General features: G+C 38.0%; 3 protein-coding genes across 6 annotated transcripts in view; 1 reads left to right on the top strand and 2 right to left on the bottom strand.

Moving 5' to 3' along the window:
• Positions 1-7,143, bottom strand: part of LOC123772988 (uncharacterized) — a 198,635-nt gene extending 191,492 nt beyond the window's left edge. The window contains exons 1-3 of the mRNA XM_069315346.1: positions 6,619-7,143; positions 2,576-2,659; positions 1,784-1,828 (exon numbers count right to left, since the gene is read on the bottom strand). Coding sequence (XP_069171447.1) covers positions 1,784-1,828; positions 2,576-2,659; positions 6,619-7,128 — 639 coding nt within the window. The 5' untranslated portion in view covers positions 7,129-7,143. The remainder of the gene's footprint in view (positions 1-1,783; positions 1,829-2,575; positions 2,660-6,618) is intronic.
• Positions 7,144-9,830: 2,687 nt separating this feature from the next.
• Pfdn4 (prefoldin subunit 4) lies at positions 9,831-15,697 on the top strand. The gene is made up of 4 exons (XM_045766438.2): positions 9,831-9,988; positions 11,677-11,781; positions 13,431-13,538; positions 14,721-15,697. The coding sequence occupies exons 1-4, from the start codon at positions 9,968-9,970 to the stop codon at positions 14,883-14,885; spliced, it is 399 nt and encodes a 132-aa protein (XP_045622394.1). The 5' UTR covers positions 9,831-9,967; the 3' UTR covers positions 14,886-15,697.
• Positions 15,414-24,779, bottom strand: part of LOC123772990 (dual serine/threonine and tyrosine protein kinase) — a 108,015-nt gene continuing 98,649 nt past the window's right edge. For all 4 annotated transcript variants that reach the window (XM_069315341.1, XM_069315340.1, XM_069315338.1 and 1 more), the window contains one exon: positions 15,414-24,542. In XM_069315341.1, coding sequence (XP_069171442.1) covers positions 24,499-24,542 — 44 coding nt within the window. In that variant the 3' untranslated portion in view covers positions 15,414-24,498. The remainder of the gene's footprint in view (positions 24,543-24,779) is intronic.

Here is a 24,779-nt window from a genome sequence, read left to right as displayed (position 1 = left end):
ACCAATAACAGGCTCAGCACTAAACCAATAACAGGCTCAGCACTAACCCACTAACAGGTTCAGCAAAAAGATTTAAACACTTTTTGGAACGCGTTTTTATTTAATAATGCTATTTTATTAATAAATTAATATAAATACATTATTGAATATCATTCGACACAGATTCATATATTTGAGCTATGATATTTCGACTACATAATAATTTCAACTCATAATTATAAGCAATTTCCGTCAATTTTTTTATTTTATATTCAAAATTACTGTGACGGTACGTAAAAACGGTTTTGGTCAAATCTTGGCTTAAAAAGATGTTAATTTCCTCAACAGTGTTATTGAAGTCTTGCAGTACATAGTGAACAATGCTGGCATTAAGGTCAACACAAATCACGATGGGGCTCAGGGAATTCAATCTAATATTTCTTTTTCAGACTTAAATTTGATTCAGGTAACTTAAATTTGTGATATTTTTGTTCCCAATATTTTTGTACTAGATGGGTGTACCTGGCTGTGCCTGTGGCTCTTTCAACACACCTCCTTTATCTTCTTTTCTCTCCCACCCACTGTACCTTTCTCTTCCCTCTTTACCCGATTGATTGATAAAGATTAAGCCACCCAAAAGGTGGCACGGGCATGAATAGCCCGTAAGTGGTGGCCCTTTTGAGCCATTACCAGTATCAAGAGATACTTGATATATTGAGATATTACTGGAGATCTGTGACGGCGCGACTGCACCCTGCGTGACGGGAGATGTCTCCCTTGGCTCTTTACCCAAACATTCCCACCTTTTCAATTCCCCCCCTCCCCTCCCTCCTCTCCCTCTCTCTCTGTCTCTCAGAAACTTTAGTACAATAAGAGCTCGGTAATCCGAAATCCGGTAATCCAAATCTTAGGTTAATCCGATTGAATTCCTGTTCATCATTGTAGATTAAACAATGGGAGTAAGCTGGTACTCTATGGAAAACAAATATCTTGTTTCAGACCATGAACATCGTAAGGGGTCGCTTTGATGTCGATATTTCTTAAAAGGTGGTACTAGGGGATGGTCCATGACAATCATATACCATCTTGGAAATGGTAATCATCTTGGAGAGTTGGGTGAGGATAGCTTATAGCGTCTGCAGCCTCCTACCTCGGATGAACAGATAAGCAGACGGTTTATATTATATATACAGACAAAATTGGCCTTGAAATATATATCTTGAGGCGTAACCATCACGTAGAATTACTCACGAGTTTCCATAAATCATCTTCATTAGTTCGTCTCATATATACATTATACATATAATGTGTATGTGTGTATATACGCACTTTGTTATTCTCCTTGTTCACAAATTCATATTCACACATAATTCACCTCAATTTAGATACAATCGATTGCATTGTCCAGATCGAGATACTGTACTAGACTTGTAACTAGACAATTTGTACGCATGTTCGGACTATTGGCTACCGGTCAATACATAGGTTAAGTAGGCTCTCGTAGCCTCATGGCAAGACCAAACAACCTTAACTTTTGGTCTCATGGCAAGACCAAACAACCTTAACTTTTGGTCTCATGGCAAGACCAAACAACCTTAACTTTTGGTCCCAAGGCAAGACCAAACAACCTTAACTTTTGGTGCCAAGGCACGACCAAACACCCTTAACTTTTGGTCCCAAGACAAGACCAAACAACCTTAACTTTTGATCTCATGTCAAGACCAAACAACCTTAACTTTTGATCTCCTGGCAAGACCAAACAACCCTAACCTTGACCCCTCAACCATGACCTCAGGGCACTGACCTTCTGACCGGCGGTGGTCAGCCACAGATGGCGCTCCTCCACGAACTGCACCAGCGGAAGAGACTCAATTAATATTAAGATCTTTATTTAATAAAATACAATATAACTCATATATACATAAATAAGAAAAAACAATAATATTAAGATCTAAACAGTAACGCACAGTCACGTGCGTTACTATACACAAATATATAAGAGAAACATATTATTTTACTGAAGAAAACATATGAAAAGTCTGTGTAAGAGACATATTAGAGAATATTACAGATTAGATATATTATTTAAACAAAATCATCGTGTCTCTAACATGAACGGCATTTTGTATATTTATGTAACAAAGGAACGGAAATTACTGAATCTAACACCAGCAACACCAGGAGGGTTCCCAAGGGCCCAGCTGGCCCCCTGGTCCTACTGAAGGATCAAATATTCATTATAAAGAGCGTAAGCCCCCAAGTTTCTCACCCATTTCCACCATATTGGCGCCGCCAACGCTGTCACCAAACCATTTTCCTCGGCTCATACATATATGTAGTATTAAGTGGGAAAAAACACGCAATATCTTAATATTTATAAGAGTATCGAAGAGGGTAAACAAGCACCAATACATGTTGAAAAAGGAATTGAAATTGAAATTGAAATAAGTTTATTGAGGTAAAATACACACAAAGGGATGAGGTAGCTCAAGCTATTCTCACCCCGTTCAGTACATCGTGTTAATACATACATAGACACACATCACAAACAATAAACGTAGTACCGAACATTCTGAGTTGAAAAAGGAAGACCCACCTTTAGATAAGAAGTGGGCACGTATCCAACAGCAGCGGTACGCAGGGCCATTACTCCCGTCCACATGGCGCTGTCCTCCACCACCTAAAAAATGATAAACGAGAATAATCGTGTCATTACCGGATCAACGTGCCTGACTAATAGCATTTAATAACGTGTAATTCCATATATACTCCTACTACAAATCGATATACAATACGGCGATAGCAAAGCAAAAAACATTTAATGAAGCAGAACTACCCGGAACAGTAACTATAATATCATTGCTTATGGAAACTCAGTGGCAGACCTTCCGATATATGTCCCCCCCCCCCGCCACACACACACACCAGAAAAGAAGGAAATTACAATGTATACAAAATAAACGCGAACAAAGACACTAGACGCTATTGTTGTGTATGCAGCCTCAGTATGGAACCCTTGCCTTAAAAATCACGACGAAGCTAAAAAAAATATCCAAAGGCTCGCTCCTGAGCAGAGGGTCCTGGGCTATGAGGAAATGCTAAGGGAACTGGAACCTCACCACATTGCAGTAAAAGATGAATAAAAGGGACATGATAGCGATATACAAGATTCTATGGAGCTCTGACATGGACAAAGCGACATTGTTCAAAGCAAGGAACCGCAGAAAGAGGAGCAAAAGATGGAAAACTGAGACACAAATAAATCACAGATGTCAGAAAGATTTTTTTCACCGTGAAAGTAATAGAGTAAATTAAATTAAAGTTGATGTTAGCCCAATACACAAGTTTCAATGTATGGCGTCACTGCATTAAACTACTGATATTCGAACAGCTGAGCTTAAAAGTAGACACTCGATTCTGTAGAGCACATCTAGGTGAGTACGTGTAAGGCACCTCCAGGCGAGGACATGCAGGGCAGAACACACACACTGTACAAAATCACGCATGGAACATCGACCCATCAAAGTCATCCATACCTCAACACTGGCATCGAGTCACGTGTCTCACAACACTGACAACACGCTCACAATGCGTGTCTTACAACACAACTAGGTGAGTACTGACGTGGGTCTCACAACACACAAGGAAGGTTTGTGGTCTCGCTACAAACCATCCATAACCCCAAGGAGAAAGACATTATAATGCTGGCAATAATCAAAATTGATCCAGCCAAGAAGAAAAACAAAACAGGCCACACACGGCATCTACACCAAAACACAGCTGGTATATACATTTTTGTATTAACGCTAAGACTCGGTGATATACGTGATTGCTGGGGGCTAATCTACAACTCGAGAGCCTAGGCTTTGTATCACACGGTCATCTGACTCCAGACACGCTTGTCTTACACCATACAGTCTTTAAAAGTTATGGAGTCATCCTCAATTACTTCCTCTGTTAAGTCATTTCCTCCTTCGCCCATTTGCCCGGACACAGGAGAAATATTTCCTACTCTACCACCGACTCGTTTCTTCTTCTAATTTCTATATATATGCTCTCGTTCCGTCCCCACCTAGGCTCTGAGAGAGAGAGAGAGAGAGAGAGAGAGAGAGAGAGAGAGAGAGAGAGAGAGAGAGAGAGAGAGAGAGAGAGAGAGAGAGAGAGAGAGAGAGAGAGAGAGAGAGAGTGTGAGAGAGTGTGAGAGAGTGTGAGAGAGAGTGTGAAAGTGAGTGTGAGAGAGAGAGTGTGAAAGTGAGTGTGAGAGTGTGTGTGAGTGTGAGTGTGAGTGAGAGTGAGAGTGAGAGTGAGAGTAAGAGAGTGAGGGAGGAGGAGGTAGTAGTAGTAGCAGTAGAAGATACAGTATTTATATTAAAATTTCCTAAGCTGTTTATTGAAAAACAACAGATAGCCAACATTTAAAATCAAGACCAGATGCAATTAAGCATTAAGTGATCAGATTAAGCAGTCCTCGAAGCGTAGTGGTTAAGACACTCGCCTGGCGTTACGCGAGCGCTTTGTCCTGGGTTCGTATCCTGGCGAGGAAGGATTTACTGGGCGTCAATCCTTAATTGTAGCCTCTGTTTACCCAACAGTAAAATGGGTACCTGGTTGTTAAACGATTTGGCGGGTCGTATTCCGGGGAATATTAGGATTAAGGACTTGCCCGAAACGCTACGCGTGCTAGTGGCTGCACGAGAATGTAAGAACTCTTGTAAATATAAATAAATTACAAAAATATAAATGCAAATCTAGACGAGAGCAGAGCACGCAGCGTGGACCAAGAGGAGCCAGCGGGACTGCCGCTCCCCGCCTCCACCCTCCTCAATTACGTAACATAATAAGCCAAGTCTGATGGAAATTCCCACGAACCCTTTTCCAAGAACACGAAGTGGCAGATGCGGGTGGAAGTCGAGGGAGGGATCTAGGTTAGAGTTTACACAGATTGGGAACCAAGAAAATCGGTTGCCGAGATATCGAATAAAAGTGTTTTGATTGAGATATCGTCAGTGGCTGGAAATTAGGAACCGGTTATCAGTGGTCAGTTGACGGTATTTGAATATGATGGCGCGGTTATGCAAGGGGGGGGGGAGGCTATACGAATGGGAAATTTTATTTGTTCAAACTACCTACGGTCGATTTGGTGTAATATATAGCAGTACCGTTTATTTCAATTTTCATATATAAATAAAAGGATAATTGTGTTTATTTACTACCGCTACAGGTTCAGTTTAGCTATGAATTATGTTTATTATGATTCAGTTTATTATGCACCTCATACCCATTATGTCGGCTTTAGTGGGAAAGAAAAGACAAGCGTATTAGGCTCAGAGCCTCTGTAACCATTTAATCTACCGCGTCCAGGCCAGGTTCGGGACTAGGCTTTAATTTGTCGATTATATTGTATAGTTTCCTCAACTAACTTGGGCTTGATGATACTGCTGTTAGAGCTATAGATGTTGATATTGGCCTTTACTGCATCCCGTCTTTACTCATGTCACTTACTACCTGTACACTGAGGAAATATTTCCCTATGGCTTCTTGACGCTTTGTATCCTCAGGACTGTTTTTTTTTTTCCTATGCTCAACTGGTTATTTTTGTCCACGTTATCTATATCTCTCTAGTGTCTCTTATTTCTGGTAACAGAAAGCAGTGTCTTTAGACCTAGTCGACGACCGGGCCGCGGGGGTCGCTGAGCCCCGAAATCACCTCAAGGTAACCTAGCAGCCTCATGATAAACCTATGAACTATGTATTGCGTTTTATTTTGCTCTATAAAATGCTGGTGTTGTATCACTCTAGCACTGATCTCACGTATAAGTTAACTATATAAACTAGACCTTAATATAAACCTACATGCTGCTTTTTATATGATAAAGACACCGTCTTAAAAAAATTTTGAGATTATTAAAGCCAAATTTTATGTAGCACCTAAAATTTTAACGATGAATTGCAGTCGCCGGGGAGTTAAAATTATAATAGATATTTTTTTAATAAGCTAAAGTTTAATCGAAATTTTTGTTATGGGTAGATTCTAATCAAATGCACGAGTTGAGGGACTGAACCCGATGTTCTATAGGTTAAGCAGTATACAAGTGTGGTATTTTGTTCTCTTTGTATTATGCACCCCATACCCATCCCGTGGGCGGTGGTGGAAAGAGTTACAGAGGCACATAATCGGTTCAGGAACGTGGTTACAGAGGCACATAATCGGTTCAGGAACGTGGTTACAGAGGCACATAATCGGTTCAGGAACGTGGTTACAGAGGCACATAATCGGTTCAGGAACGTGGTTACAGAGGCACATAATCGGTTCAGGAACGTGGTTACAGAGGCACATAATCGGTTCAGGAACGTAGTAACAGGGTTTTGTTGTCTCAAGTTTGTTCCACCTTTACGAGGGTGTCCATTAATGTAACTGTAACCCTTTATGTTAATTAAGCTCAACTAACCAAACCTGTGAATTGACAGTTGATGTAAATATAATAGGATCAGTTTATGAGTGTGCCTGCGTAACCTTTCCCACTATCGCAGGACAAGTATTAGGTGCATAATAAATAAACTATCTTACATATATACAAAACTAGATTAAAACAAATAATAACTGCAGCCTAACATTACAGTCAACCCAGCAAAACTTACCGCGAACAAATCCCCTTTCTTGAACGTCAGGACGAGCGACTTGTTAGCATTATCGTCATCTTCGTAATCATGGGATTGTGGAGGAGCATTACTGCAACCAGCAACGGCATCATTATAACTTCTACTGTCATATGGATTTACCGAAGGAGGCGGATATTCCCCAAGACCACTGTCTCGCTCCTCGTCTTCTGTACAGTCTCTTTTACCTCTACCGTTTTCTCTCCTCGACTCAACACAAACTCCACTATCAATCGACTTCGCGCGATCTTTAACTCTAACACTGAGCATTCCGTGGTCACCTTCCCTCAAGGTGTTTGCTGAGATGCTCAACTTGACCCGGTCATCCTCGCCAAACCTCTCTCTCTCATCATCACTACTATACGTGTATTTAGCATCATCCTCATCACCGGCCGTGTACTCACACGGGATGCCCACAGCCTCCGACCTTTGCCTCAGGTAAGCTAACACCAGATCCTCAGAAAAATCAGCGACTGCTTTATGTATTTCCATACTAGTGTAAACCCAAAAAATAGGTTACAACTCCATTAAATATTTGTTTTTCTAGATTATAAAATAATGCCGAAAACAATGATACACTTATATATGTAACTTTCTTGTAAGTTTCTGCAAGAAAGTATAGCTGGGCCAGTAAGACCGGTTGAAGGCGACACACCGGAGAGGTCACACTAGGGAGAAGCCACAAGCAAGACTAAGCGAATAATACACCTCGCGAACCGACGCCAAAATATCGACCCTCTGGCCCCTCCCGGTCTGCCCCTCCGGTCATCACAACACACTCTCGCTTCTCTCATATCACCCCTTAAAACCATCTATTTTCAACATATTCTCAGTTTTTAAATAATCAACCATGCTATATGAACATAGTGAAAAAATCTTAAATATACAGCACGGTAGTGAGTGATGTATGGAGGGAGTGAGTTGGTTTAGATAACGGGGTTAAATAAAACTAGTGCTCCTGCCCCCATTACCCCTACAACCCCCACATCATGCTGGGGGTGGAGTGGGTGATTCATTCAGTTTCAGACCCCAACTACTGTACCACTCCCCACTAACCAACCACCCCCATACTACTCAAGCTCCCTACTACGACCATATCGGCGGACACTTTAACAACGTGTCCTGGGCACATTACTAATGCATTAGGCTCTCTACGGGAAAGTTCCCTTGATTTATTTCTTGTAATTTCATTTTATTCCCACACGTGAGTGCGGGAGGCATTGATATTTTTCGTGACATTTGGTCTTTTTTATTTGAAATTATAAGTATTATAAAATAAGCGTAAATGCGATCCAGGTAGAGCCAAAAAATCTGTGAAACAGAACGGAAGTTTATATAACTGTAAGTTTGGTAACATGCCAGGCTGTGCAATATTATTATGACCATTTTGCACGGAACCCTTGCACAAAGCTTCCTCCCCCCCCTCCCACCTCCATGCTGCACTGTTGTACCGTTGATCCCCCTCCCTGTTGTACCGTTGATTTCCCCTCCCTGATGTACCGTTGTACCCACCTGCACTGTTGCGGTACAGCTGGTATACTACTGAGCCACTGTGCAATGCTGTTCTAAATAAAGCTGCGACCGTACCCCCCAAGACGCACTGATCAATTTTTAACATATTATGTATTAACAGAAGTTGTTCTCCTTTATAATATATATATATATATATATATATATATATATATATATATATATATATATATATATATATATATATATATATATATAGGTTTTACATATATATATGTAAAGTTCTGAGGTTAGGTAAGGATGATAGAGTTACAAGATACGAGCTAGATGGTGTTGTGATTGCGAAGTCGGATTGCGAAAGGGATCTGGGAGTTATGATTAGTAAGAATTTAAAACAAAAGGATCAATGCATAAATGTTCGTAATAAGGCAAATCGGACACTTGGATTTATTAATCGCAGCGTTAGTAACAAGACACCTGGTGTGGTTCTTCAGCTATATCTTGCTCTAGTTAGGCCCCATTTAGATTATGCAGTTCAGTTTTGGTCGCCATATTATAGAATGGATATAAATTCACTTGAACGTGTCCAGCGTAGGATGACTAAGTTAATTCCCCAAATTAGAAATCTTTCATATGAAGAAAGATTAACAAAGCTTAAGTTGCATTCACTGGAAAGGCGAAGAGTTAGGGGTGACATGATAGAGGTTTACAAGTGGATGAATGGACATAACCGGGGGGATATTAATAGGGTATTAAAAGTATCAACACAGGACAGAACACGAAACAATGGGTATAAATTGGATAAGTTTAGATTTAGGAAAGACTTGGGTAAATACTGGTTCAGTAACAGGGTTGTTGATTTGTGGAACCAATTGCCGCGTAACATTGTGGAGGTGGGGTCCCTCGATTGTTTCAAGCACGGGTTGGACAAGTATATGAGTGGGATTGGGTGGTTATAGAATAGGAGCTGCCTCGTATGGGCCAACAGGCCTTCTGCAGTTGCCTTTGTTCTTATGTTCTTATATATATATACTAACGTTTTATGTATAATAGGCGTAGGATAGGTTAGGTAGGTTCTGTTGGCGATTATTTGTATTTGAAGTACGTGGGTGAAGCATTTATAGCGTTGTCGAACAGAGGCCGTCAGCGAAGCACGTTCAAGAAATGTTCGAAGATCATCAGTTATGAGAGGTATGTAAACCTTTTTTCATTCATAAACAGGGGGTTTGGCGACTGGATTAGCGAGCATTTGTCCTTTGTTGATGAGGACGCCTCTTAAAGGGTACTGTGTCTAAGGCTTTCTGCCAGTCCAAGAAAATTACAGTCTGTCTACCCACCCATCTCTTTCTTGCTTAATGTTTTGTCATCTGGTCATAGAATTTTATTCAACTTGTGACATATGGTTTGGGATCCCTGAACCTATACTTGTGGTTTATTACATAGTTCCGTCTCTCCAGATTGCTAATAGATTTTTCTCTCTACTGTACTCTCAGAAACCCAATGTACCTTTTTGTATATAAATAAATAAATAAATATATATATAAATACATAAATAAATAAATAAATTTACATATTTCCAACCGAAAAACTATAATTTAAGTCCTCAAAATGTCTTAATTTTGAGGCAGGCGGTGAAAGTGAGTAGTAAGGGAGGTGAGGAGTGAGGGAGGAAGGTAGTAGTGAGGGAGGTGAGAAGTGAGGGAGGTGAGAGGTGAGGAGTGAGGGAGGTGAGAAGTGAGGGAGGTGAGAGGTGAGGAGTGAGGGAGGTGAGAAGTGAGGGAGGTGAGAGGTGAGGAGTGTGGGAGGTGAGAAGTGAGGGAGGGAGGTGCCGGGGAGCACCAGTGAGCCTCGCGCCGCCACCATGACCAGCGCCATGACTCGGGTGAGAACACTTGCTCCTACTCCTAAGCTATTTTACAAGATATACTCACATGATATTTCCTTCTAGCGATGTTCCCTGCAGGTGTTGCATGAAGAGACTGAGGCGCAGTGGTAGTATTTAGGCAGATATCTCCTCTGAGAGAGACAAGGTTCGAGAACCCTGGAAGGAAGATGATTCACGTGTTAAGACGTTTCGTTCACTCGATCTGTTAAGATAACTATTTTATTTTTTGGGCAAGTGAGCAAATCTGCCACTTTTCAAGTACGGTTTGTGGCGCCTAGAGCCCACTTGGGAGGTTCAGTGAACTGCGTAATTTGCCTGTGCTTCAGTAACTGCCTTATTAGTCTGTGTACCTTGGAAGAGTGAACTAGGGGGGGGGGGGGTAGACTCCCTACCTTGTTCTATACATTGGTAAAGATGCCACAGTATAGGCTATTTTGACAGTGTGCTGATATTGGCACAGTAACTATATATTTTTTTTTAAATTCCTATTAACTCATAATGTGTGGTTGATATTTATTGATCACAACCACTGCAGTTACTGTCATTTGACAATTATCACTGTTATTAGTAGGTTTTTTACAAATGATGTTAATACGGTTATCTGCTGTATATGAATGTAGTGGAGTTAACCAAGACGCAATTCTGCTATTATTTTGTAATTTCCAGCTATGCAACAAGAAAGACTATTGTATTGTGCCATTGGTTATCAAGTTACAATTTGGTCTTTATAATCTATTCCTGGACAACATTCCCAGGTAGAATTCAGCGAAGATGTGGGATGCAATATATTGTAGGCCTGTATAAAATACTCATTCACTTTTTTTTTTTTTTTAATTATGTATACATAACTTGAGTGATTCAACATGAACAAATTTGTCTAAAGCAGCGTTTCTCAACTGGGATTCCACGGAACCCCAAAGTAACTAGGCATTCTTTAAAGAATGGTAACTAGGCTAATTCTAATATGTAAATGTATTTTTCGGTCAATTTTGTTTAATTTTTGTTATTTAAATAATATTAAGAGCAAAGACAGAAATTCGCCTTTCAGTTGACAATGAAATCCATGTGTGTTTATCTAAAGTATGACTCAGAATCATTTTAAGGGTACAAAGGTCGAGAATGCTGGTCTAAAGTAAACTAATAAGTGAAACGACAAATACCAGAACATCAAAGACGAACCTGTAGGTCCTCTGTCCTCTCCACGACAGCAACTCTCATACGTGGCGTTAAGGAATACAATGACCTCAGCACACGGCTTGCTGTTTTCAGTTCTGGAAACCAGAAAAGACGAATTTTTGTCCCCCCCTCCTTTTCCATACTTTTTGTATTTTAATGGGGTTTATTATTATTTACTGTATAGCAAGTAAAATACATACAGAATGTATGTACCATTCTTGCAAAGCCACTTATTTGCATAACGTTTCAGACACGTGTTAGTATGAAGTCAAAGAATTTACAATTTTATTCATCAGATTTCTTAAATATGAATAAAAAGGTACTCAAAGTTTTTTTTTTTAAGCCTTACGATTAGAGGTTAAAAACAATAGTATACTTACGATTCAAGAGATTCATCTTGGACATTCCACACCTTTACATGCTGTTCTTAGCACTCGAGAAGAATTTCTGAACAATATCTTGGTCTTGGTCATATTGCTTCAGTTATAAAATGCATTCTTGTTTGGCAGGACTCTGATGTGCACATTACCTACGAAGACCAACAGAAGATCAACAGGTTTGCCCGTTGCAATGCTCGCCATGGAGACGTTAAGGAGGAACTTAAAATTAAGGAGGTAAATTGAAAAAAAGTGAGCTTGCACAACATGGCAAGATATACAGTAAGTCACATTTAAGAACTGCTCTGGTGTAGGGCCATAAATGGAGAAGGCAAGTGAAAATATCTTGTCATTTGTAATGGAAAAACTTTCATTTGTAATGATATTGTATATTAAAAGTTATTAGGTAATCCTAAAGGGGTTTTTCATACTGGGTAATTCTCATGGCTCCTCTTTGCTCCTCTCTGCTTCCCAAATAGGGAGATGTTTTGATTTTGTAAGCAAAATTTACTTGGACCAGTGTCAGGCTAAGGTCTGAGACATATTCCAATCTTATAAAAAATTTTTTTTTTATAAGATTGGATGATGTCTTGTACAATTTCATTTTTAAAGCACTTACTAACCTCATATGGCTTACATAAAGGAATATAAGGTTGTTAAGTGGGCTTTGGTGAAGTAAATTGTTTTTGAGGAAAAGTATTATTATTTGTTCCCATGCTTGTAGCATTTTTTATTTAGTTTATGAAGGAAAGGAAGCTAATGCCGAATATGATCTTATCACGCTGTATTGTTAATATCATGTCCAGCTGAGATTTGGTATTAATCTTGATGGCTCTCCTAAATTAGGAAGAGTTAGCTTTTATCTTAGGCTTACTCATACCCACACTCGGGAGCTTCAAAGTTGCCTGGAGTCTTGATTTTCCTCTCCTTGGAGAGATTTTGGATAGTTTCTTCATTTTAGAATCTAAAAAAAATTTTTTTTTTAGATATGTTCACATACTCGTCACCCTGGAGGTGTGTGAACTCCATTTAATTCTCTTGGGGTTTTATCTTCATTTGAAGCAATGCCTTTATTACTATTTATCATAATCTGTCTTTCCTAGCTAAAATGAGACTATAGTTTATTATGTCAGTGGCATATTATTATTGATGATATTCCTCTCAGGGGTTCATCTAATGTCTTCTAGATGGTCTGCAAAAGTCTTCAGAAAATTTTGCTGAATTCCAACTGTGTGTCTCGGCTAATTTATCTCGTAGTAGAAGTTGAGTGGGCTGTAGGTTTATGCCAGGGGCTCCCATGACCATTGTTAGTTTTTGACTTAGGCTATTGGTTTCCAAGCTATGAAGCATGCATGAATGAATGGGGACTAGATCATTAGACAAGTCACATCCTGCCAGTGGCAAACATGCATGAGGCATAACTGGAGTGCTATTGGGCTTTGTTTATGTATGTTCTTAATACTTTCAACAATTCCCAAGCCTCTTTATGACCTTACAGGAACACCAGGGTTCCTGTGGCATTGATGATCTCAATTCTTCCTGCTTGCTGTATAGCACAGTAATCACTATAGTATATACAGTAAATACAAAAAATCATATAATGTGAGTTGCCTTGCATGGTTAAAGATTGCAGTTGGTAGATTGGCATAGTGTATAATTTTTGTTGCTTTGTACATTTATTAAAGGTTTAATATTGCCTTCTGAAACTACAACTGCTCAACTGAAATTTGAATTTAATATTTTGGCATTCCCCCCAAAAAGTTTAGTTTGTGGCAGGGTTGGTAAACAAACCTGTGACTCTCCCACAGTGTTAAGTGTGTAGCTGCCAAGCCATCTGAGGTTGATTGGAATCTGTTTGTTTTAATAGTACTTTTTGGTTCATTCAGAATGACCTGCAAAACTTGCAAGATGCAGAAGACGAGATGATTCTTGCTCTGGAGAGTGATGAGAAAGTTCCATTCATGGTTGGTGAGGTGTTCATCATGAAGACACAGGTTAGTTGCAAAACATTTGCTTTCTATGAAGAAAACTTCAAAATGTATTTTTGCTACCAAAAGAAAAACTATTCTCAAATATTGAGAAACTCTTCTTGATGGTATACTAATCAAAGATTAGTATACCATTTGGATGGTATTTCCACATAATGGCCGTTGAATGTTAAAATGAAGCAGCATGATTATTCTAGGACTAAGTAGTATTGTATTGGAAAAAACACAATTGTTTGATTGTGGGGTAAATTTTTTGGGTAAATTAATGGGACGAGAGGGTAAAGAAAGTGTGCGCCAGTGTGTGGGGGAAAGGCAGTATGAAAAGCCAAATATTGCACTTTTACATTTTAAACTGCTTTTCTCAATATTCTCCTTGTAGAACATTTCTGGGTGGGTGTCCAGGCCATTCTCTCCAATCACTCTGTTTGGCACTACTGTTCACTTGTTCTGACACACAATTAAAATTATACTGTTTTGCCTAATCAAATGTATAAACACAAGCAACCCATGTAACCTATTGAGGCTGATGTGCATAAAATGTCAATACATGTTATTTTTGCTAGCTAATAGCATTTTGAATGGATTCTGTTAAAAATGACGTTTACTCGGTGAGAGAATGGGATGGCAGTCTATTGTATCATTTAAGTATGAATCTGGGTAATTATGGGTGTAAAAATCTTGAGCAAAAAGCTACTTGCCATTTTTTTTTTTTTTTTTTTTTAATACCCTAATTGGGCTAAACTAAACAGTTGGCTAGGTTTGCATCCAGTGGTCTGGTGCTGTTTGGAACTTTCAATTTCTTAACGTGAAGGAATGTTGATTTTCATTATTTATGATTGAGGGCCTAATAAGATGCATCAGTTAGTGTTATAAATGTCAATACGAGAATTGTGGCAGTTATTGTCAAGTGATGCGGCTGTATTGGTTATGTGAGGGAAGCAATAATTTTTTTAGCTAGTTCTCTGTACAGGCAAGCATGTGACATTCTATTAGTATGAGAGAGCCAATGACATGAACTCATGATGGTCAGTATTCTCAGGTAGGAGAAAGGGAAGATGTTATGCTTGATTCATATTCATATAGAAAGGGTGCAAATGTTTTAAATTTTGTCTGGAGCCTTTATTAGTCTATTCTCTCCATAACAAAAATTGCAATGTGACTCATCACTCCACTATTTTATATATTAAGGATGAAGCACAGGAAGCCATCAGTGGACAGAGGGAAGACTTGCAAGAGGAAATCAGCAACCTCAACAGCCGAGCTAGTGAGCTACAAGATACAATGACTCACCTAAAGAGTGATCTTTATGCAAAATTCGGGAATAACATTAATTTAGAACCTGAAGAAGAGTGAAGAAAAGCTTGGATATCAATTAATGCCTTTTTACTAATTTTTAAGTATTTTAAAGATACTGTATAGTCTAGCCATTTCTTCGGTCCCGTATTTGTTTACACTATCTTCAACAACAGATATTAAATACTCCTCACATCAATAAGGTTGATTGTTTGCAGATTGGGTGTCGATTGTCATTTACATCTTGAAGCTATGCCCAAAATCTAGTCAGAGTATTAGTATCCTATGACATGTTTAGTGGTGAGCTAACGTCTTTTGTATTGTATGTGCATATAATCAATAATTTGTAATGGGTTCTTGTTGCCAAGTGTTGCCTTAGGAATTTGTATAGTGTGCTTTTATTACACAAAACATTTCCCATTTATTTTGTTCAATCAGTATGCATAATAGGTCCGAGTATTTTTTTTTTATATAACCCAATAAGTACTTTTTTCTTTATAACCCATTATTAAACCTGATAACTAAATGTTTTGTTTCTTGAACATTTAACAGCTGGTAGGTGTAGTTAAGCAAATAAAAAATACTAAGTAAAAATATTAATAATTTTATTAAAAAATATATATTACATTAATTTTATAAACCCACACTGGAAAACCATACAATTTTATACGATAATTTAGTATTTCGTACATGCTTCAGAGTCTGCTTACCAAGGTAAAATGTGATGGCAATACCATAATAAGATTGGTTTTTGCACAAATTGATTTGAATATGCATTATTAAGCACAGGCACACTTCTAATGTATCAGATAACATGAATACCTTTGCAAACAATTGTTTCCGATAATTAAAATTCACTTGTCGCCCAGAAATTTTTTATTTCAACCCTTTTGTTAATTACCATGATGAAATTATAAAATTTCTTCATTAAACTTTAGTGTTTATTAGGGAAATGTAGTACACAATGGCACTGATAAATGACAAAAATGGCATCTCTATTTAAAATACACAGTGGTGATAGTCATGTAAGCCGCTTCACCAAGTGATAATTTACAGTTGAAAGGTTCAAAAGGCATCAAGCCTCAAACTGTTTGGCAGTCTGTGGAACAGAAGTCAAAAAGTCTTAGGTATCATTCAAGATGCCAATATGAAAGAGAGGAAGACGAGTGATGGTGTCAAAAGGTATTTGATACACCAAGGAAAGCATGACTGACAATGGAAAAGCAAAATTACCAAACAATGAAAACTGACATTAATATGAGGTGCACAACAATGCGGTTCTGACATTAAGGTGAAAGTACGTTCTATAGTGCCTATGCATTAATCGTGCAAGGCCATTATGTAACCTAGCCAGAGATGCTTCCCACTTTTGGGTATGAGGAAGGTTACATAATACACCATGTAACATTCTTAATAGCTAACATCTATTAAGTTCATTTCTTTGAGATGGGACAAGCACGATCAGCTAAGAATCCAGCAAAATTTTGAGTCTTTGCTTGCTAAAGATGTGCAAAAGCCTGTGTTGGATTTCAATCACTGCAAAATTTAATACAACAAGAGCCATGAAAACTACATTAAGTAGCCCTAGCTGGGCAGCCACCAAGTTCACCAATGGGTGTAAACGTGAGCATTACATATAGTGGAGAGGTACCTGGCATTGCTCGGGTAATTGCAGCCACATCTTTGCTACACACTACCCTCCACACTGTACTCACCTTCACTGCACAATCCCATCAATAAAGACAAACTAACATTTATTGTGTAGAAAATTATATGCTGAATTTTAGTGAGGATAGGGTCTGGTATTTGGCAATTGGAAATTGATATAAATTGCTCTTTCATGAAAAACAAAGGGGCACGGGAGTCGTTCCCAAACCAAGACCAGTCACCTTGGAAAGCTTGGTGAGGCTAGCCCCAAGCATCTGGCCTCTCTCCACCATTCTCTCTTTACATGTCTATTAAAAATCAAGGGGGAAAAAAGTGATTATAAATTATCCAATGAAGGCACCAAGTCTGGAAGATATACAATAGTCACAAAATATGCAATTCTTTAAGATGGAAAAAGAAGTCATTGTCAACACTGCCTTTAAAATGATTAAATTTGGATATCCAGCAGTTTATAAAATTTTTATATCTTAGACACAGGCTATGGAACTCTGCTTTATTGTTTATTTAGTAGCATTAATCAATCATACTCTGGCTAAGTGGGATTCATGAGACAAAGGCCTCGGCAACAAAGACTCTTCGTGCCTTGGGCTGTATATGGATCGCCTGCATTCAGACAAGTTGACCAATCCGTTAATGTGTAGACCAGCGTTTCTCAACGTTTTCACGCTTGCAGAATCCTTTAAAATTATTTCATGTCTCGAGAAACACCCCTACATAAAAATTAATAAATATATGATCTAATAAAAAATTAAAGAAATTACAATGTTCCCTTGGAATCTCAGTTGTAAATGCTGATAGACACTTACATTTATGCAAAAACATAAATTAAACTAAGCAATGACTGTACAGTACTTCAAATAATATACAGTACAAGTAAATTAAGTAATTATCAAAAGAAGGCACCAAGCTGGGAAGGCTATGTAGCAACAGTACAAGTAAAGCATTTTTGAGTATACAATACTAAAGCTGAATTGCCTGGTAATATAAATATATAAATACCCTAAACATGGATTCAAAAGTACATACATCATTGTTGTCATTGCCACAAACAACTATATACAGTAGCAAGGAAAATCTTAAAATGGAATAACATTTTTAAATATAAATGTTACTCCAATCCTCTTCACTCTGCAGTTTGAGTGACTAGCACTATTCAGATGAACACAAGACTAGTATCTTCCACTTTCATAAACAAGTTCAAGTATGTTTATTGAGATAAGCAATAAATACATCTCAAAGGGATAGAGTAGCTTAGGCTATTTCTACCCCCCACTTTCATAAACAGCTGACTCTTGACCAGCATGAGGGATGCACTCCATTCAATCCTGATGCAAAGTGATGTCTACTTTGTGGACAAAATTTAAAGACAATCGAGACACACTCCACTGATGCTCTATCAGAAAGGCAATTCGTTGCATTCAAGAGGCTGAAGCTAACTCTTCCTCTGTGGTGAGTAACAAGAGATTCACTTAACTAGCTTTGATGATACTTTTGACATAGGAACTGAGACTTTGAACAGGGGATCAAGGAAGTGGCTTTAACCAACAAGGTGTCCATTGATGATGCCACAATTAAGCAATAAAAAGGCAGAAGAAAAAGCAGGTGAAGCAAGAGCCAATGACAGGTGGGCAGAGCCACAAACCCAATAGTTCTAGCAGCAATGAAACAGGCAGAACCAGAAGAACCAGTACAAGACCTGGAGTTAAACTCTGCCTAGGGTAAAATATCACACAGGCAAATTTCAGGCTCCTGCATAACAGCCTGACCAGCTAAGAAATCATCAAGGGCTGATCTGACACCAGACGGCAACGATGCTGCTGGTGGAACAAAGCTGCAGGAGCCAGAAGTTCTAAACTAGGCCTGGCCAGGTTCGAACTCAAAATGAAATCAACTGGAACTGCCACCACTTCACCAGGAACTCGAGCCTGACAAACTGGGAAGAAATCAAATCCCTTGGGGGGGGGGGGGGGGGTGTTTGATGTTTTCCCAGCTAACTGGAGGTTTAAACTAGCCAGTTGACAAAGTAGACTATGCAAACCCCCTAATAGACACAGTCAGGTCACAACTACCCATGCTAATGTAAAAATTTGGGGAGTGAGAATCAATCCCAAGGGCAGAATCTTGAAGTGGTAGGCCTGACCCCCCACAGTGAAACTTAACCAGTTTCTGAACCTTCAATGAATAATATACGTCCTTATGGTCCAGGGACACCATCCAAGAATCTGTCTGCAAGACCAGGCAAACCTGAGCCAGAGTGGTCGTGCAGAAGATCAGACAGGAAATGAAGCCATTCAATCCCAACAGACTGAGGTCTGCCGAGTCCTGGTTTGGCACCAGGAACAACCAGGAAACTCACTGAAGAGACGAGGTCTTTTTGACCACACCAAAACTAACCACGTCGTGATGACCTTGAGCAGCTGTGGAGAGGACTGACCAACTCACCGAAGGAGGAAGGCGACGACCCAAAAGGTCAACAAATCACAGGACCAAGAGCCAGAAAATAGGGCCAGATGCACTCCCCATGGCGCTTTCAAAGGGGCGAACCATGAAAAAACCTGATATGATCCTTCCACGATACAGTGGTGCTGACGAGAAGAGGAGGAAACCACAGGAGAGTAAGAGCCTGTGAATCTGATTTCACCGAGAACCTACAGCAACCAACAGCAGCATCCTCAGGAAAAGAAGCAAAACAAAAAAGGGAAGACAGACAAAAGAGTCAAGGACCAGGCCATATTAAAGAACTGGGCCAGCACAGCCTGCCAATGCGTGAGGCAAGTCAAGTAAGCTGCCATCACCACTTGAAGGATATGGGCAAGGCTGCTGAAGCTGGCACCACAGGCAACAAGGCTTTCACACCCAGGACCAAACCAAGTGAAACCACCCCGTCGTGAAGCTTGTCAGCAAAAATCTCCATGGGAGCCCAAAAGTGCTTGATCATCACCAGGCACAAGCAAGCCTTGTGATCACCCATAATAAGGGCTCCACAGAGCACAGGCAGCTGCACAAGGAGCTACCACTTGCCCACGTCCTTCAGGAGTGCCAGAACAAACAGGCAGTCTTCACGAGAAGAAGCTCTGACCAAATTCCAAATAGAGCACTCTAAGAACACACTTGGACGTTCATTACTGGGTTCTCTTAATAACATGACTCACCTTTACCACATAGTACACTAATATATTTCAAGTGATTATTGTACCTTTTGTATGCTGATGACCATTACCCACTAATACAGTACATTTGAAATGATTTTAGTACTTTATATACATAGCATTACAGTACATGAATATCAGTAGATATCTCTCCATGTACTTGATGTTACTGTATCATTATTAGTCAGTTCATGCATGCTTAGTGAAAACATGACTCTAGACAGTCTAAAGTGATAATTAAAGACAGGAATTAGGTGTACAGGACCCAGGTGCTAGATACCAAGAGATTTCTAATATGGTACATTAATAATGTACTGTACTTATTCTTTGGTATACCTTGCTAATATACTGTACTCAATTTTCTCAAGTTTCAAAATGCCCTTTAATTTTTTTAGACATTTTCCTAACAGTACAACTGACAAAGATCTAAACTATAAACTTAAAAGTAACTACTATATATCCAGTGAAGTGTTGAAATTCTGGAGAGGTTCTAGAGGGGGCAACCCATTCTCGCACCTTCTTCAAGTCAATATTGACTTATTAAATACATGCATATGTGACATACTAATTTATTGTGAACATTTTAGTTTACCTTAAAAAGCTTCATAGAAAACACCGACCTTACCTAACCTTCTTAGTATGTTAAGATAAGCATCTTATTGCTTCATAATTACAATTATTACTTGCCCAATTATAGGTACTGTATAGGTTAAGTAATAATTGTAATTACCAATTATAGGTATAGGTTAAGTAATAATTGTAATTACCAATTATAGGTATAGGTTAAGTAATAATTGTAATTACGAAGCAATAAGCTGCTTATCTTAACATACTAAGAAGGTTAGGTAAGGTCGGTGTTTTCTATGAAGGTTTTCAAGGTAAACTAAAATATTCACAATAAATTAGTATGTCACATATGCATGTATTTAATAAGTCAATATTGAATATAAGAAAGTGCGAGAACGGGTTGGAGGGGGAGGGGGGCGGGGGGGGGGGGGGGGGGGGGGGGGGGAATGTGATTTTTTGGAAATTGAAAATTTTCAGTTTTGAGATATTGGGTACACCTTGATTACTAGAGAACCTTTGTGTAATTTCACAAGTGTTCTATGCACAGTATAAAATACTGTGTAGGTTTTGTAACATAACTTGTGTAGAACTATATAATGAAATGCATCAAAAGATGGCAACCACCTGTTCTGGATTTGTGAATTATTTTTAAAATATTAGAAAGAATTAAATAATATTTTTTGTTAAATCTTCTGGGTTTTAGGAGTTTCCAGTTATTACAAGTCCAAATATTTAAGGGGCCGAAATACTTAAAAATATTTAAATTATATGAAAATTACTATTAATTGTTAAACAAAACTCCAATTATTCGGCATTAGAATCGTGAAAGTTTCATCCCAATATGTTAAAAAATGGATTCTATATGAATACTTCAAAATAAAAACCGTTTTGTTGATAAAGAGAATAGCTCTTATTAGCTGGAACTGAAGGATAATGCAGTAACAAAGAGAAGCAAACACCCGTCCGGTGCACAAAGAATAACCACAGTCTTAAGGAGGGTCCAAAAGGTGGATATGCAGCTGATGTGTTTCTATCATTGCCGAATAATACACAGTAACAAATAATTATGAATAAGTATGTTGTTATGCTGTATTTTGTTATATATTATATAAATACATTGCCCTATGTCAATATCTGTTATTTCCACCAATGTCTAACAATTGTTTTGGAGGATGTGGGGAAGAATTGGAGGATGTGGGGAAGGATTGGAGCATGTGGGGAAGGATTGGAGAATGTGGGGAAGGATTGGAGCATGTGGGGAAGGATTGGAGGATGTGGGGAAGGATTGGAGAATGTGGGGAAGGATTGGAGAATGTGGGGAAGGATTCTTTTTCCTCCTTTGTTTATAATTTGATTATATTGTAGCTTCTACATCTTCGAGAATGCACATCCATCACAAAATATTTGAAGTTTGAACAATATTGGTAAACATTTTAATCGACCACAGGTGGCAGGAGTTGACTTCTATTTTATGGGGGGCAGAAAAATTTACAGATTTCAAACTCTATTTTCTTTGTCTCTTTAGGTTGTATATGAATGGGGACCAGATGTGGGCCTTATCACTTATATAAAGTGTAATTATTATCCTTGTTAACCCATTATCCTTTATCCCTATATTTAATTTTTTGGGGGGTTATTTTTTCTTGACTTCATTTCAACACATATTGATCTACAACTTTCACATATTCGAGTACAAATACCGAGCAATGTTTATTAAAACATACAAGAACATTCATAAATTAGAACTACAGTACTATTATTCGTTGTCGATATCTTCAACTTTAATTATCTCAAACTAGAATTTCAACTTTAAAGACGTAATGAAAAATCCAGTTTCTGAGCGATTTTCACCATTTTTTACATATGTGCAAAGTTCTTAGTTCTAAGGTTTCATTGCTTCCATTTATTCATAAACCCATAACTTTGGGAGTTATCAATTTTGTTGTCTAAAAAACAGTGTATATTTTGAAGGCCACATTGAGCATTTTTTTTTTTACAGTAAAATATACAGTACTGTACTCTAAAACAATATTTTAAGGCAATGAAAATTAAGTATAAATGCCATTCTGAGCCCAAAATGACTTAAAATAAAAATTGGTGAAAGTTTTGATTTTTCATTAGAATTTGTGAAATTTTTAAAACAATTTTTTTTATTTATATTGTTCATACTTGAGCATTGAATCATAAGGAAAGGTTAGAGCATATACCGTGTGGATTATGCACTACAAATTTGAGTACAGTATGTTTGCGGAAGGCTGAAAACGTCATTATTTTCAAGATTCCGGCCCCTTAACACTTCACTGTACAATATATGTATACATATATATACATTGCAAATATACATATTTTAGGTATATAAATTGACCTCAAGATGCCCAATGAAACAATTTACAGAAGATGAGTAAGTGCCATGCCCTTTTCTTCGTATTTTCAGACGCTGTTATTACTGTCTTCCTGGTTTTTCTTAACACTTATATCTTCCTCTTTCATATATCTGCTGTTTCCCCAAGAGCATACATCCTCAAACGTTTAACCTTCTTAATTTCTTCTCAAAAGTTACTTGAGACCTTTCAAACCAAGTGTTATGCCAGTGTGTCTACATAACACAGCTAGACTTACAGTTTGTCGGGAATTCTTGCCATTTAAGAGGAGATAACTTGAAATACAAAACTTTGGGATAGATTTATTCATCATCTTGCTCAAAAGGGGAGGTAGGAGCAAGTGTTATGAGAAGGAAAGACAATATTCATTAACCTTGACATTTAACTCCTACTTAAAAAGTAGATACACGTGTCCAAGTGTTTCAGGTATGTATCGTGTCATTTAGGGAAACGGGATTTTTCACAAATATTGAGATGGTGTATATCAAGTTTGATGTAAACATTAATTTTTATTTATACAGTATTCTATTGTGTCAAACTTTTCAAAGAAACTCTTAAAAATGACTGAAAATTTTAATTTTAACGAGGATGAATTTGTCAATTCATTAGGTTAATAAGAAACTAAAACACTTGCCACTTCCCTATTCTGTGGTATAGGGGTTCACAAAAAATTAGCCCTACATGAGCATTTATGCAAGAGTGTAAATGGGGGGAGGGGGTTAATTCTTGGACAAGGACTTCTTTCAAGGAGGGTAAATCAAAGTTAACAAAAAATAACGAGTAGCAGGCCACTATCATTTCAATAAGGAAAATATTAATGGATGATATTGCAGTGCCCTTGCTTGACCAAGGGCAAGCAGCGGCACTGCTTGCATGGGGCGACTAGGGCTAGTCGGCCTACTACACCACCTGACTGAACATTGCATGAGGCTGCTTATCCGCTGAATTGTCTTGGACAAGAATGAGCTGTCCAAATATCATTCCCTTAATGATTTGTACTAAAAAACTTGAGATCCTGTATTTGCCAGAGACAAAAATATTTCATTTACTTACAAACTAATGAATAACATTGATTTTAATAATTACATCTTAATGTTTATGGTGCCACTAGCAAGCGTCTTAAACTTCATTACAATTACATAGTTTCCTGGAACATAAAAGCCACAAAGATGCTCATTTACCATGGAAGTGGAAAAAACGCTGATATTGCCTTATTATAGAAAACTTCTGCCCAATTCTTAGTAAATAAAGGATTTTTACTAATAAGTACAAATGAGATGAAATGTGTCTAGTCTACTACCTCGCAAAATGCATCTTCTAATAAATGTGGCTCTACAGAATGACAAAACACCATTCGGTATCTTTGGCAATAACAATGATTCTTTATACTGTAAATATATTGTTACCTAAGCTAGTCATATAATGGAAGAAACTGGAAGCCTGACCACTGACAAAACTCTTACCTGAGTACACATGGTTATATCTTCAAGGAATCTTCCAAGAATTAAATATGGAATGCTTCAGTAAGAAGAACCTTTAAATTAAAATATTTGTCTACACCTGGCATTAAATAAGCAAAGTCCACATTTACATAAATATTTCAGTGAGAGTACACAGAGCAGCTATGATAAAACATTGGCTATATTACATGTCAATTCTAATGCAAGATATTATTACAGTTTCATCACATTAAGTGATTCCCTCTGGACTGCAGTACTGAAATTAACTAACATTTTAAAACAATTTCTTTACAAAGACAAAATATACAAATAATCTGACAATAAGAGACAAATAAGTCATCTCATAAGAAATGGACACACATGAAGCAAAATGAGTGTTCTAATGATACCAAATACTCACACACCAGTCGAGGATGGCACATGTGCTGCATCTCAGATCCAGTACATATTAATTATTGTAATTAATGTACAACATTCCAAAGTGACGAGCAACTGTAAACACGCATATTATAAGTTATCTTGATATCAGTAATGTGATGTAGATTAAAAGATTTCTAACTTCAGAGAACTCGTCCAAAAATAAATACAAAATAAATGTGCTATGTATTCTGCCTTTGTTTTAATTTTGAACAAATACTTGAGAAAGAAAATACTAAAAAAAAGGCAACATTATTTAGGATTGTATTATAAATCTTTCAAGACTTAAAATCAAGCATGGTACAGTAATTT

Source organism: Procambarus clarkii, chromosome 81 (genome assembly GCF_040958095.1).
Source record: "Procambarus clarkii isolate CNS0578487 chromosome 81, FALCON_Pclarkii_2.0, whole genome shotgun sequence".
NCBI lineage: Eukaryota > Metazoa > Arthropoda > Malacostraca > Decapoda > Cambaridae > Procambarus > Procambarus clarkii.
The sequence above is the reverse complement of the archived record's forward strand: the minus strand, read 5'-3'. Positions and strand labels throughout refer to the sequence as shown.

Coding starts and splice junctions, on each gene's coding strand:
- Pfdn4 (XM_045766438.2), top strand. CDS start 9,968: ATGACCAGCGCCATGACTCGG. Junction 11,782..13,430: donor AGGAACTTAAAATTAAGGAG/GTAAATTGAAAA, acceptor TGGTTCATTCAG/AATGACCTGCAAAACTTGCA. Junction 13,539..14,720: donor TGTTCATCATGAAGACACAG/GTTAGTTGCAAA, acceptor TTATATATTAAG/GATGAAGCACAGGAAGCCAT.